General features: G+C 36.8%; 1 protein-coding gene across 1 annotated transcript in view; it reads left to right on the top strand.

Annotated features, from left to right (window-relative positions):
• Positions 1-958: 958 nt before the first annotated feature.
• LOC127953120 (NACHT, LRR and PYD domains-containing protein 12-like) overlaps positions 959-16,603 on the top strand; it is a 41,811-nt gene continuing 26,166 nt past the window's right edge. The window contains exons 1-3 of the mRNA XM_052552058.1: positions 959-1,025; positions 1,726-1,824; positions 12,786-13,185. Of these exons, the coding sequence (XP_052408018.1) occupies positions 12,842-13,185 (344 nt within the window). The 5' untranslated portion in view covers positions 959-1,025; positions 1,726-1,824; positions 12,786-12,841. The remainder of the gene's footprint in view (positions 1,026-1,725; positions 1,825-12,785; positions 13,186-16,603) is intronic.

Here is a 16,603-nt window from a genome sequence, read left to right as displayed (position 1 = left end):
CCATTCTCACCCTAAATTCTTACCATCTTTAGAAAAAATAAAATATATATTCTCATCAGGATAATCTATCTACATCACTTAGCAGACACTTCCCCCCCCCAAAGTGACTTACAAATGAGCAGTGATATTCAAGTGTTATGGTCAGTGTGATTTCACCAAGTACAACATGTTCCTGGATCAACATCCTTGTTTTTTTTATTATATAATAAATAAAAAGAAAACAGCCTTTTTTTAAGAATAGAATTAGAATACAGAGTGTTATAGTTAGAGAGTCAAATAAATATGGAAGTGATGTGTTTTTAGCTGATTCTTGAAGATGGCTAAGGACTCAGCTACTCGGGATGAGTTGGGCAGGTCATTCCACCAGGAGGGAACATTTAAACAGTCTGTGAAAGTGATTTTGTGCCTCTTTGGAATGGCACAATAAAGTGTACGTTTTAGACAGATGTATCTATCTATCTATCTTAGTTTAGGTAGTTAGATAGTCTAACTATCTTAGTAAGTTCATGTGAGGATCTAAGGCTATAGTTGGTGCTGGTCAGATGTGACAGATGAATAAATATTTTTACAGCGCCCTCTGTTGTTCTGTTCCGCTCTTTGGTGACGTCATATCATGGCAAGCGGCGCACTACCTGTCTCAATCACTGATCTATAATAGAGAATATTAAATTATATATAGATCAGTGGTCTCAATACTGCATCTGTCAGTGCACTCACAATGGTGTTTATCTGTCAGTTAGAAAATTTATTTTATTTAGATTTTTGCTTTTGAAATGAATAAATACTGTGATTTGTATTATTTGTTTTTTGTATTTTTTATTATTATTATAATTTTTATTTTTTATTTACGCCTGGTAGCAAGTACTAGCACAGCACGTAGCCTGGATTCCAACCTCATGACGTTCAGACATCTGATTTGCTGTTGCTGTATTTTGCGGAAGTCAAAGTGAAACCGAAAGCGATCACGTCCAAAGATCGACGCCATTTCAGACGAGTCGAGATCAACGATATCTTCATATGTTGCGGTAAGTCCTTTAAAACGTTTCACAGCAGTAACCCAATATCAATAAATATCTTTTGCGTTTAAACAGGCCGTTTGTCGAACTCAAACACGTTAAAGATCTTCGTTATTCTGCTGATAGCGACGAGAAGAGCTGCGAGTTCAGGACACAAACAATCTTTCGGCCTGTAACGTTAGTGCTTCCAACTCACATATATTCTATGTCAGCCTATTTAATCCTAATCAAACACACCTTAGGTTCAATATTGGGGTTAACTTGAGATTTATATTCGTTTGACATTCGTGGAAATCCACGTTCTCCGTTTGTATCACATAGGCCTACTCAGGCCAAACAAACTTGAAAACCACATTACGAACTTGACGACCTACATTAACTAGGCCACTTTAGTAAAAGTACAGACATTCATTTTTAGGGTATAATATTTTATACAATAATTCAATATTACTCCAGTAAAAGGATTTAGTACTCCTTTTTCAATTTTACTCAGTAAAAGTACAAAAGTATTTGATTTTTATGTAGTAGAAGTACAAAATACAGAATGACGATGAATGTGCATTTGTTTTGCAATTGTATATGTACTTTAATATTTAATAATTTAGTTTTAAAACATATTCCACATATTTATATTGCTTTAAGTACCTGGATTGCTGGGTCTAATATCATTATGGCCTAATGGTTATAGAGTTTGTCTCCTAACTCTAAGGTTGTGGGTTCGAGTCTCGGGCCGGCAATAAAACGACTGAGGGGCTCTTGAGCAAGGCACCAAACCCTCAACTGCTCCCTGGGCACCACACTGATCCAGGTGTGTGCTCACTGCTGTGTGTGTGCACTTTTGATGGGTTAAATGCAGAGCACTGATTCTGAATTGTTAAGTAGCCAGCACTAGTCAATAAGGAAGTTTAATAGATGCAGAAACACAACATGCATTTAAAAAATAAGGAGAAACTACATATTTACAAACAATATAAATACAGATGTAACATAGGGCAACATTCTAGGCTGTAACGTTGTAAGAAAACGGTATATGAAAAATTGACTAGTTTTATATCATTTAAAACGGCTTTGGCAGTAAAAAAAAAATATTGGGGCAGATGTATGGTAATTAATTTGCATTATCTTAAAGAAGAGATACTATACCCCTTTTTACAATATGTAATAAAAGTCTCAGGTGTCCCCAGAATGTATCTGTGACGTTTCAGCTCAAAATACCCCACAGATATTTTATAATATCATTTTGAAAATGCCTGTTTTCCGAAAGTGAAAGTGGCTGTCACACGGCATGTGAGTACTAAACTAAGTTCTCATTCACACACAAGTTTACGTTAAAATCTATGGAAGTAAAATAATGACATATGTCTTTGAAACAAAAAAGCATGCTGAATACCACTAACTGAAAAATAATGCATTGCATTAACAGTACTTGCATTTTAATGCCTTGTATTTCCAAGGATTGCATTTTTAGGTCCTGAAATTTAACATAGTTGTTCGTTTAAGCTGTGAATATTTCAATTTAAAATATTTCACACACCTTTTCATAATTAAAAAATCAATAATTCAGATTCACGTTCCAGAATTCACTTCCAAAATATTCAATCGGTTTAAAAATACGATGTATAATATTCGAAAGGCAAATTTCGGTCCATTTTATTTCACTTTCCAAATTCGCTTCCACAAATTCAGTTGTTAAAATTCGGCAGAAAATTTGCCCTTTCACATCCGGGAGCTGCAGGAATAGCAGTAGAGCACAGAGGCATGATCTCCATCTCATGTCAGTCGCTCACCAGCAGGTGGTGCAAGCGGCTGCTGTTTAAGACCAAAGCAACAGGTGGATTAAGTAATACAGGTACAAAAAGTGATCTGCAGAAATGGAGCAGGCGCTAAGCAGAAGTTTTGATTATCGGGGCATGTGGAAAAGCTGATTGTGTGAATGTAAATGTTTATTTCAACATCTTTGCCTTTACCATAGACTGTATAAAGGCTGTTACACGTAGCCTAGTAAGCAGCATTCTCTACCATAAAGGAGATTATAATGGGATTTTACCCAACGCTGAAGTACAGAACTAACATTACATCTAAGGAAGACATATATTGCTATCGGTTGTTTAGTTTCCGTAACTTTGTGTCATGGCTTGTGTGTCGCTGTGCTGTAATACTCCAGGATTCCCCAATGACGAGTAAGGGGCCTTTCACATTTCGCGCTTACAAACGCATGACCTGCTCTCTCCATGAAGACGCGAAAATTTCAGCAAAGGATAAATGGATTTGCAGCACTAAAAATCGCTTGCAGTAGCTCTGCTACTAAATTTATTTCAAAATGGCAATCCATATACAGCTATGATCAGCTGTTCCTTCATCTTGGCTGAGCTTTCAACTTTGTTATGGGAAAGGATAAAGCTGACTGGTTAGTTCTTGCCACATGACCCGTGGTGCGCTTGCGGTATTCTGAAAAGTTTAGATGTTTTTAACTCGATGCGATGCGGACGCACCTGGAAAAAAACGAGCGCGTCCGCACCGCATCGAGTTAAAAACATCTCAACTTTTCAGAATGCCGCAAGCGCACCGCGGGTCATGTGGCTTCCTCACCTTTTCCGTAACAAAGTTCAGCTCAGCCAAGATGAAGGAACAGCTGATCATAGCTGTATATGGATTGTCATTTTTAAATTAATTTAGTAGCAGAGCAACTACAAGCAGTTTTTAGTGCTGCAAATCCATTTATCCATTGCTGAAATGTCCGCGTCTTCATGGAGAGAGCAGGGATCCAAGGGACCATCTGACAATTCCACTGACTGGGTTAAAAGGTCCAATGTGTTTTAATAAAAATTTTAAATAACGTACTGTCAAATTCTAAATCTTGTATTTCTCATAGTGATTATCTACAGGTGAGATTTTGCCAATACCTTCCTTCATATATTTACAGTATACAATTATTTACATATTAAAGATCCCTGGAAAGGGTTTTTCATGTTCCAACAGTTGTTGTACATTGCTAGATACAAGACTGACTTACTAATTTTTCTTAAACAATATTTGTGTAGTGTCCATACAAAGAGAAATAAGTTATTGGCAATATATATTTAGTCAGTTTGAGTAAATTATTAATTTAGTGTAAACTGATTAATTTGAATTTAATATTGTACTACGTTTCATTTTGAGGTAAATTTGCAGATGGTCCCTAAAGCAGCTTAGGCGAATAGACAGCAAATATCAAACATAAAACTACTGCGCTTGGTTTTCTTTTTACGAAAAAAAAAAAAATGATTTGGTGAAACTTTTTGGTTTGTGGGGCTCATTTCTGGGCTCATCTGCTGAAATGTACATAATATACAGTAATATATTGTATTAATTAGATGCCGAATTTAATATCTTGAGGCAATAAAATACGTTAATTTTTTTAACTTTAAAGTTTAACACTGAGTTTTTCTTATTAAATGACTTGCGTTAATATCCTCATCTGTCGGTATATAATTTGCTTCATCAGTAAGATGTGAGTTTAAGTCGCTTTGGATAAAAGCGTCTGCTAAGTGAATAAATGTAAATGTAATCGCTGTTAGTGCGCTGAGCCACGTTAATCAGTTTTCTTTTCTTTAACAGATTTCTGAGGGAAACCGTGTGAAACCTTGAGCGTTCGTTCATATTTTACATCTGCTTAACTGTCTATATAGTTTGCATAATCATAAATAAAGTGTAATCTGAGATCTGAGGTCTTATATCATAGTATTAATTGATTGAGAAGCATTACTCGTCATTGGGGAATCCTGGAGTGTGACGTGAGGGGATCCCCAGTATTACAGCACAGCAACGCACAAGCCATGACACAAAGTTACGGAAACTAAACAACCGATAGCAATATATGTCTTCCTTAGATGTAATGTTAGTTCTGTACTTCAGCGTTGGGTAAAATCCCATTATAATCTCCTTTATGGTAGAGAATGCTGCTTACTAGGCTACGTGTAACAGCCTTTATACAGTCTATGGTAAAGGCAAAGATGTTGAAATAAACATTCACATTCACACAATCAGCTTTTCCACATGCCCCGATAATCAAAACTTCTGCTTAGCGCCTGCTCCATTTCTGCAGATCACTTTTTGTACCTGTATTACTTAATCCACCTGTTGCTTTGGTCTTAAACAGCAGCCGCTTGCACCACCTGCTGGTGAGCGACTGACATGAGATGGAGATCATGCCTCTGTGCTCTACTGCTATTCCTGCAGCTCCCGGATGTGAAAGGGCAAATTTTCTGCCGAATTTTAACCACTGAATTTGGAAAGTGAAATAAAATGGACCGAAATTTGCCTTTCGAATATTATACATCGTATTTTTAAACCGATTGAATATTTTGGAAGTGAATTCTGGAACGTGAATCTGAATTATTGATTTTTTTAATTATGAAAAGGTGTGTGAAATATTTTTAATTGAAATATTCACAGCTTAAACGAACAACTATGTTAAATTTCAGGACCTAAAAATGCAATCCTTGGAAATACAAGGCATTAAAATGCAAGTACTGTTAATGCAATGCATTATTTTTCAGTTAGTGGTATTCAGCATGCTTTTTTGTTTCAAAGACATTTGTCATTATTTTAATTCCATAAAAATCACACAAGTTACAGAAACAGTCGGTTGTGTCTGTGAAGGTAAACAGGAAATAAATTACATGTTTATTTTATATCTGTGTGGCAGCAGCAATACAGTAAATAAATCAATAAATGGACTGCTCTCTTGTCTCCTCTGAGGATGGGACTCTAAATAGTGTTCTGTGCTCATCTGTGCAGCCAACTACCGTTAGCATGTTTTGTTCAAACTTTCAGCATCTTATTGCTTTTACCGAATAAACACAAATGGAACATGCATTAGCCTTTTGATTTAAAAGTACTAATAAGTACAAGCATGATATATATATATATATATATATATATATATATATATATATATATATATATATATATATATATATATATATATTAATATATTTTAGTGGATCTGACCCGAACCAGACAAATAAAATAGTCAATCAGGACTTTGGTTGAAACATGACCCAAATTCCTCAGGAAGGCAACAGGAAGTCATAAATCTTTCCTAGTGCCACAAGTCCGAAACAAGTTAACCAACCAACCAACTCTTTCACAGAACAGCTTTCGACATTAACACCATTAGAACAATTATTGACAATTTCAATTCAGAGAAGAGATTGTCAAATTTGGGGCAAGTAATTGAGATGCAATGCCGGACATCACATGTAAACTCATGAGAGTACTACACAGGATCCTTTGACTTCCCCCACCTACCAGAACCAGACTGAAATTCCTAAAGGGGGGCCTTTTAACCTCTGGTCTCCACAGAAATCTTTATGTCAAGAGAATGGCACAGAAACTTTCTTTTCTAGATATAAATGGACCAAAATTAACTCAAAAAGACTTCTTAATGAATATCAGTCAATCGCTTCACTCCATATTCATTTATATGTAACCCACACATTTGACTATCATGTTTATAATCACTTATTGTGTATGTCTTTTAATAATTATGGGATAGCTTAAGGATTCATAATCATGTTTGGTATGTTTGTGCTTGAATCTGTAAGATTGAAACAGCCATGACCATCATTTATTTGTCAAATGTATCATATTCTTGTTATAGGAATCATGTCCAAAATTAGACCCTGCAAGAGCGGGAAAATTCTGACCACGTACTTGATAAGATAACATATGATTAATGATACCCCTGTGCCAAGACAATATCTGATTGGTCAAGACAACATTTGAGGTGTGGCCAACAGGCCAGTTTAAATACTTAGGACACCATAAAATTTTGCGTTTAGTTTTTAGCTATGCTTCTGCTATTAGTCATGCCTGCTTTTAGCTTTAGCTTTTAGCCATGTTTTTAGTCATCACTTTTAGCGTTCTTTGAGCGCTGTTCCAGCGTGCTTCGGCCTGCACTCCTGCTGCTACTTAGCCACGATGAGAAGAAACACCACCTAGTCTCATCAAACGTTACTTCTTTTCTTTTCCGTTTGAGAGTTTCGTTTTCTGAGTTAAGTTTTGTAACGCCGTGTCTCAGAGTCTGACCTCGAGTGCCCGTTCAACTTCAACCAGCCACACAACTCCGCGTCTTCAGCCAACGCCCAACCACGGGCTTCCCAAGACGTCACTTCAGCAACTACTGAACTTCCAGCCAATCAGCGACAAATGTTTGCTCGATTAATGAGGAAAGGTCACCCATTGATAAATTAATTGATAAATTAACGGCTAGTTAAAGATGTAAAGGGAACTGAACTACTATAGTAACTTATTAATAAAAAATAAACTGACATTGGGAATCAATCTTTTGTCCTCCTTATGTTTCTGTATGCGTGTTAACAGCAGCAAATGAAGACTGATGCCAGGATGTGGTTTTTCCCCAAAAAACGTTTTACTTCGATTTCAGTTTAATAAGAAATTATTCACATAATTATTATATTTAAAAAAAGTCACATAAATCACTGTTTACACAACTGACTTATATTACACTGTTCATTTATATCACATTCCTCTCTTAACATTACACTTCTTACTTAAATTACTCACTTATATTACACTGCTCCCTACTATCCATATTAATCTTTGCTCTTTCGTGTTTTTTCACCTTCTCCGAGACATGATGCATTTCAGTTACACCTGTAGTCATCCATGCGATGTCCGTCATGCTCTCACGATGGAACAGCTACTTCGCAGCCTGCTAGCCTTTTTCTCCGCTCATACCACGTCCTCGAAAATCCTCGTTTATACAACTTCCTGCCCTTTGTAGATACTTTTTTGATGTTTAAATTTAATCTTGGTTGTCCTAATTCTTTAATTACCAATTTAACCTTATTGCTACGACGAATGAATGGTATTTACTGACACAATAGAATTAATCTGTGCTGAGGTAACGTTTGCCGTGATGTCGATCAAGTTCAGCTGACAAAGACATAGCTGTCCCCATCTCTCTCTCTTTTTTCACATTTGATAAAGATATTAAAGTAGTTTTTCTTTTCTTTTTTTGTTAAAATTCAAAAATAGTTTTTAAATATTATTGGATGTCACTGTTCCCACCAGTTGTTGCACAAGTTACGCATGATGACGAAAGCATTTTAGGGCTAGCCCTCCCGGAACTCATTGAGATTGCATTGCAGTGGCTGCAGTTCGAAAAAAAATAATCTTTGAATGGAAGTATATGAGAGCACTCTGGGCGATTCACAGTTTGACTGAGATCGCCCAAAAAGAGGGGGGGGGGGTACTACACAGAACGCGACTCAGCGCTGATTGGACTATTTAGAGGCAGCACAAACAGTCTAGAATAGTGAAAGCTAGCGTAACACTGTGGTTGAATGTAAAAAAAAAAAAAATCCCTCCCTTTCCTTTGGTGGTGCGTCACCCAATCTCCCTAATGGAGAAACCATCACTGCTCCAGACTGATCTATACTGGTGTATCTAATATAATTTTAACCTCATTGTATTCTATTTTCTTTTCATTTATTATGCAACTATGCGTGTGTATGTGTGTGTGTGTGTTTGTGTTAGTGTTGTCACGATACCAAAATTATTGTTTCGATACCGATACCTAGTCAAGAATTGCGATTTCAATACTTTTTCGATACTTTTCCTGAAAAGGGAAAATACAATCTCAAATATCATTGATGTGCTTTATTTTAAAACCGGCGTGTTGACGTGTACCAATCTAGTGTTGACACCTATCACATGCAGTCTAATTAAATTCCTGTTCTTCAGCGTCTCTTCCATCGCATCGCTTCTTGCAATTAACTCCCTCCTCCAAACCCAACTCCAGCAACTGAACCTGTAATCCGATCTAACTTTGTTCTTTCTTTACCTCAGACGATTGCAAACACCAATGATGGGGAATAACACATTCAAAATATTTACACCAGAGCAGATATTCATGAACAGAAGCTTAGTTACATTCTTAAAAGCACAAAGGATGCTTTATATTTAGGGCTGTACGATATGGGGAAAATATCTAATTGCAAATTCTTTGACAGATATTGCGATTGTGATTTGATTTTCGATTTTAAATTTGCAAAGTCTAGCTTCAGCTCAATATTGTCAATAATGTGCAGCACATTATGAGTATCATTACCCTGCTGGAAAAATTACTGCGCACGGGAACCAGTTGAGTCCTCTGCACAATGTGAACTGAGCTGGATGATGGCATCACTGAATTCAGTGATGAACTGCCTTCAACTGTCACTTTGCATTATTGACATACTGTTTTCCTAATTAGTTTTGTTGAGTTGCTTTGACACAATCTGTTTTGTTTAAAGTGCTATATAAATAAAGGTGACTTGACTTGACTTGTCTTGACGCTGTAGAGCTAGAGAGTGCTAGGCACTGTATGAGAATACAAGCCTGCGAAAGTCATAGGCTAGGTTAAATATAACTTTGTCCTGCTCTCTTTATGACTTAAAATAGGAAATATTTGTTGCAGAAGGGTGAACACATTTGCAATTTATATTGATATGGTTTAAAATGTCTATGATTTTTATGAATATTTAGGTGGGACTCTGCCCTAATGAGACGTAACTGAATAAAACTTAAATATTATGATCAAATCTATGATGAAAATTCTTAATTTAAGTCAATAATTTTACACATCAAGAGAACAAAAATAGTGTATTTCTCTGACTTGAAAACTTAAAGGGGGGATGAAATGCTATTTCATGCATACTGAGTTTTTTACACTGTTAAAGATTTGGATTCCCATGCTAAACATGGACAAAGTTTCAAAAATTAAGTTGTACGTTTGAAGGAGTATTTCTGTTCCAAAAATACTCCTTCCGGTTTGTCACAAGTTTCGGAAAGTTTTTTTCGAGTATGGCTCTGTGTGACGTTAGATGGAGCGGAATTTCCTTATATGGGTCCTAAGGGCACTTCTGCCAGAAGAGCGTGCGCTCCCGTATAGCACAGCACTGAGAGCACAACAGGCATTCACTGATCAGAGCGAGAGCGTATGTCACAAAAGAAGTGTGTTTTTGGTTGCCAGGGTAAGACAACCCTGCACAGATTACCAAAAAAAAACAGCATTAAGGGACCAGTGGATGGAGTTTATTTTTACGGAGCATCAACAGAGTTGTGCAAGTGTTTGTTCCCTGCATTTCGAAGATGCTTGTTTTACAAACAAGGCCCAGTTTGACGCCGGAATTGCACATCATTTATTTCTTAAGGATAATGCAGTCCCAACGAAAAAGGGTCACGATCGTGTGTTGGAACTGCATGCGGTGAGTAAAACTGCTTCAAATATCTCTGTGTTGTTAACTTAGCTATCGGCGCGTAAGCACATCAAGTAAACAACATGCGATGTTGTCATCAAACTGCACTTTCCACATGTACAGCTTAAAAAATAAAATAAAAAAATAAAAAGACGACAAAGTGGAACTTAGTCATTTTCCAAAACCGCTAAGCAAATATATTCAGTTTCAGTACATACCACATAGAGACGTCGTTGCTGATGCTGCTCTTGTTAAATTTCAGCCTCTGGATCTGATTCTGGATCATAAATATAGGCTGAATCTGACTGTTAGTCATGGTTTGTTTTGGATGATGGTTTTTTCCTCACGGTAATGTCACAGCTTCCAAACGCTCTCAACCCAAAAGCCTACTCGCGCTCGTGATTCTTTAGCTCCGCCCACACGTCACGCCTCCAGTCGCTCTGGTTTTTCCGGGAAAAATCGGTACAGACTATCTTTCTCTTATGAATATAATAAAACTAAAGACTTTTTGGAGTTATGAAGGATGCAGTACTACTCTATAGGTACTCAAGATTAACAGGATATTGAGTGAAAACGAGCATTTCACCCCCCCTTTAAGGATTTGCATGGTAAATGTCAATATTTAATGTAACTTTAATGTCGAGAGCATTTGCGAGAACACTTATCTGTTTTCTTTTTTATACTCTTATTCTGAGGACACTCGTGCAGAAATGGATGGAGGGTACATCTTTGCAGATATGGGCTACACAAAAAAGAGACTCAAAAGTCGTAAAACTTACCAATTCCCGGAAAGGGCAACTAGAGATTGTTGTATTAGAATAAACACAAATAGAACAAAATGAACAAAGTAACAAAGACAGACATATTAGACAACAAATAGTTTAAAGGTGTGTTAGACATTGGATAATTTCACAAGAAAGTATAATGCAAATGACAGTCTTCATCAGTGTAAAATATTATAGAGGCCTATAATAATTAATCCTCACGATATGAAGCTACATCAGATAACTAAAGGGAGCTGTTACAAACACTGGATGCGAATGAGTCAGAGTAAAAACGTATAATTAAATATTCTCTTTTGTTAGAAAACAGGTTTGTAAACACTCCTCATTAAATTAGAAATCTATATTGGGGTTGTGTTTCTATGGGATGCACTTTAAAGGTGACAACTGAGCTTGCAAAGATCGATTGTGCAGCATTATGTGAAACTGATCAATGCACTCTTATCTCAGTACAGTACTTTTTAACACGGCAAACAATTATCAAACTTTTATTATTTACAAATTGCACCGAGCCAGTGTTCAAAGCAGGCTCAATTTAGGTTAAATCATGCAGCGCTAGTATGCTAGATTAACCTCATACAGTATATGAGCAATCACCAATCACCGTAAAAACAAGCACTTTCTCTTAAACACTTGTGAATAGCCTTGCAAAGAAAAAATTAATCTACACCCAACCACCACAAGTGCATAAAACAGTATAAATAATTATCATTGTATAAGCTGATGTAGGGATGAAGACAATGCTAAAAGAGACTAGCAACTATGTTTTATATAGCAGGCCAAGAAAGTCTTGGATAAAAGTTTATGTGAGCATTCAGACAAAAATTGAAGATGGAGGAACAACAAATGTAAGGAAGCAGGATACTTTTGAGATTTGAATTATAAGATACGGCTCTCCATTTGCTAAAAGAACTTGCCATGTCAACAGGTGATTGAGACGCCAGTAGAGTTGACGGAACAGCTCAATAAACATTCAGATTGATAGCTGACATGAACTTAAAAGGCCTGCTAGTTTTTCACATTTTCTGCTGATAAAATTATTAATACTTTTGAATCATAGTAGGAGGACAATCAAACAACCACAAATGTTTTCTGTGTGATTAGTTCAATGCATAATATTAATAAAATAGTGTGAATTGTGAAAGGTAGGTCATTTATGCAATCTATCACAGAAGGTGAATTTTAAATTACCGTATTTTCCGCACTATAAGGTGCACCGGATTATAAAGCGTACCTTCAATGAATGGCCTATTTTAGAACCGTTTTCATATATAGGTCGCACCGGATTATAAGGCGCATAGAATAGAAGATACTGCAGTCAAACGTTTGACTGGGTTTGCGTTATGCATCCACTAGATGGAGCTGTGCTAAAGGGAATCTCAACATTTTGACAGAGCACCTTGATCCCTATATAAGGCGCTCCGGATTATAAGGCGCACAGTTGTTTTTTGAGAAAATTAAAGGCTTTTAAGTGCGCCTTATAGTGCGGAAAATACGGTAAATGTCAGTAATTTTATAAACCCCAAAAACTTGGGCGAAAGTTTTTAAAGGGACTGTTTCCCTAACTGATTAGGAATGTCAATGTCAATCACTGCAAAAATGAAGCAGTGAGTTTAGGTGAGAGACACCAGGTGTCAAGCAGTGATTGGCCAGGCCTGTTAATATGGATGAATGATGTGACATTAGTCTTTCTGGCAGAGGTTATGCTTAAAGCTTCATTTCCTTGTTTCCACATTCAGGCCTGAAGTCAAGTTTCTTATCTAGGAAAAAGAGAAGCAGAAGAACAGCATGCAAAATGAGTATGAGGAGAGAAAACAATGAGACTGCTGTTGAAACTCCAGGGTCTCCAGGATTCAGCTGTGTGTCTATGAAGAGTAACAACTCCATGTTTCTGCCCCCTGATCTCAGTGATGTTCACCATCAGAGAGTATCATCTCCAGGATTCAGCTGTGTGTCTATGAAGAGTAACAACTCCATGTTTCTGCCCCCTGATCTCAGTGATGTTCACGCTCAGAGAGCATCATCTTCAGGATTCAGCTGTGTGTCTATGAAGAGTAACAACTCCATGTTTCTGCCCCCTGATCTCAGTGACGGTGACACTCAGAGGGCAGCATCTACAGTATCCATCTTTGACCCTGTGTGAGTATCATGACATTTTATGTCTTTTTTTTTATTTGCACTCACTGAATTTAGGAATGTCACAATATGACATTTTTGCTAAATAATTATTGTCTGATATAATATGATATCTGTGAATATCTGTAGAATTGCCTTCTATGAAACAAATAAAAAAATCCACAGACATATCACAATTTTGGTCCTGTTTAAACTGGACTAGTGTTAATGCATCTGGTTGTTGAAACCATATGTTGATAACATGCACAACACGTTTCAGGCAGTTGTATTATTCAACATACTTTCTGATGTTCATTCATGTTTATTTTGTGCTAGTAGTAAAGCAGAGGAGATGATCGATTCAGGTGTGCTCCGTGTTTCTGCCTGAACAGAAATGTGTCTATAGTGATCTGCAGATTTATGTAAATTGCAATTATTGTTTGAAATTTGTGACAAAATTTACAGAACATTAAAGCAGAGACATTGTTTATATTAAAATAACAAAGCACAAAGCTGATTATGATTATTGGATGGGAAGCATACGAAAAATAATGTTTAGTGAAGTTAAGTAATATTTATTATGTTTGTAACACTATTACCTCAGGACTCCAAACAAAAAAATCGAGTAAGGAGCCATTGGCTCTTATGAGGAAAAAAACGTAGGAGCCAAATAATTTTTTTAGGTGCCACAGAATAAATGTGTTTTATTTATTTAAACTTTATTTATTTATTTATTTATTTATATTTTAATATTTAATTCATACTGTCATGTGTTTGCCTCATCTTTTCTCGACTTTAACAGCATTTTAATGCATCTTATAGATGACTTGGGAACTAAGGTTCACTTAAAGTGGGAACTAAATGTATTTCAGTCAGGACCACTTGAGTCAAAAATACCATAGACACTTCTTTAGTCAAAATTTTGTATAGCTTTTATTTGTATGATTGTTAAAGTTACATTTGGCGGTATGGCTCTGTTCTAAGTTACCCATACTTTTCATGAGCTCCATGAAAGCTAGTCAGGTAACAGCAGCAGCTTCTGGGGACAATCTCCCATTTAAAACTGGGAGAGCAGCAAATAAAATTCCCCCATTGAGAACAGAGCATGCATCAATGAAAACAGTATGACATTGATTAAGTTAAACAAAGTTAAGGAGGTGATCGGGGAGGAGGTGGGTTGCAAGCAATGCAGTGGAAGCAGCCAAGCAGCAGACTGAAAATGCACTTAAATAGGGTGCCCTGTTTGAACGGACCAATTGAGTGCTTTAGCTATCAGATCAGCTGTTAGATCTGGGTATCAGCTGACAGCAGAGCTTGACTACGTGGCCTGCCTGAACTGACGCTGAAACGCTATATTTTCCAACTTTAAATATACAGTCACAAAGAAATGTATATTACACAAAATCTGAATCAATATCATGGACCATATGCATCACTTGGCCGCTGAGTGTAGTTTGGGCTCCTCCTCAATGCATCCTGTAAAAGTTGTCACCACACTCTTTAAAATAAAGATGCTTTATAATGCCATAGAATAACCTTTTTTGTCTAAATGGTATCATAAAGAACCTTTAACATCTGAAAAACCTTTACATTTCACAAAAGGTTCTTTGTGGCAAAAGAAGGTTCTTCAGATCATAAAAAGTTGAGAAAGAGATGGTTCTTTGTGGAACCAAAAATGGTTCTCTTAAGAACCTTTTAAGCACCTTTATTTTGAGAGTATGTCTTTCACACTTTCAGTCTGTTTTTCTTAATTAGTAAAATGCAATTTTATAGGAGGAGTTAAATCATGTAAACAACAGGTTAAGTAAAAATATTAATATGCAATAGCGCATAAATATAGCAAAATGCTCCTCTTTATAGTTATTTTTCTAGCTGACTAATGAGCTTATTGACACCATAGGGTTAATCTGAGGTCAATGTATATTACAGGTTGCAATGTTTATAAGCCTTACACGTTTTCTGCAGTTTGAAACACTGAATGAGCTTTTACAGGATACATTACAGTACAGTTGTACTGTAGGCTCTCATTAAATAGCCTGCCTTTTAATGTTAATTCATGTTCATTATGTACTATAGTAGTAAAGAGAAAGATTAAATGGGTTCACTTGCCCTTGAACTGAAGCACTAAAGCAACCGTGCCTGCCGCATTAAAAGAGCGCCAAAACTGTATTTATTGTTTGAATTTGAAATTTTGAAACTTGTACTTTATTAAAAAAAAAAAATGACAAAGCACAGAGCTTTGCGATTTTGGACAGCAAGTGTGCTTCAAATAATCAAGTTCACGCATTAAAAGAACACAGTCCAAGATTAAGAAGAAGCCATACTAGGAATTATTATAAACGAGAATTGTTAACGGTATTGCCAGTATCCACACAGCTGACAGCTTTACCAGTTGTAGTTTGTTCAAGTTGTGCATGAAAAAGACACTGTTTTTCTGCACTTTCACTTCTTTCGGTTCCGTCATTTCTCTCTCGTGTACGCTGCACAGTTGAGCTGCGTTTAGCAGACTTCAACGGGTCCAAATATTTGTGCCCGAACCTGAAAGAGACCCGTAATGTACTACACAGAACCGACCCGGACCCGTTTATTATTTCAAAAGCTGGACCCGGACCCATGTAGATCCGAGAAATGCCTACCCGGATCCGACCCGAACCGTCTATTATTTGAAAGCTGGACCCGAACCCGCCGGGAAGACACAGACCCGGCTGGACCCGATTGTCACATATTCCACCTTAAATTGCTATTTCAAGTCAATAAACCTGTTGCAAAAAATACAGCTTTTTGTCTTACCTAATTTAAGGAGCCGTGGTCTCTCTTCCTTGTACCTGACTGCCTGTGATGCATTACAGTCCTCCGACAAGAAAGTTATCCATGTTATTCCTCTCGTTATTCCAAGTCCAAGCTGAATCCACTCATTATTTCAGCTTCAAAAGTCCTCTTGATGTCACGGTGACGGATCACAAATGCTACTGTGCACATGTACATTCTTACTCGAGTTAACTCGCATAATAACTTGCACTGTTTGACCTTTTGAACTATAATAACCACTGACCTTACTTATTTGCTATCATCTCTGTGCTCTCTGCTCTGCGTTGAGTCTGAATCTGACTAATAAAACTTTAAGATTAAACGGTTTCATTTATATTATTATAAAAATGGGAGAAAATGTAAAGCGCGGTTTGGCGGTTGAAGTGTCCCTCACTGGTTGCCATAGAAACATGACACATGCTGGAGACTGCACATGCGTGCTAGCTGTACCAACCTAAAATATGTTTAACGCAATTTGAGCATCATAGAAGACATTCATGTTACAGTTCACCTCAGATTGTGTTGCTGATTTGAAATATATTAAATATAAGTGTGTCAAGCCTGGAAGCATTATTACCGTGCGTACACTTGCATTAACTACGAGTCTGCGCACTGCTTCTAACGACACAGAGAG

Source organism: Carassius gibelio, chromosome B3 (assembly GCF_023724105.1).
Source record: "Carassius gibelio isolate Cgi1373 ecotype wild population from Czech Republic chromosome B3, carGib1.2-hapl.c, whole genome shotgun sequence".
Taxonomy (NCBI): Eukaryota; Metazoa; Chordata; class Actinopteri; order Cypriniformes; family Cyprinidae; genus Carassius; species Carassius gibelio.
The sequence above is the reverse complement of the archived record's forward strand: the minus strand, read 5'-3'. Positions and strand labels throughout refer to the sequence as shown.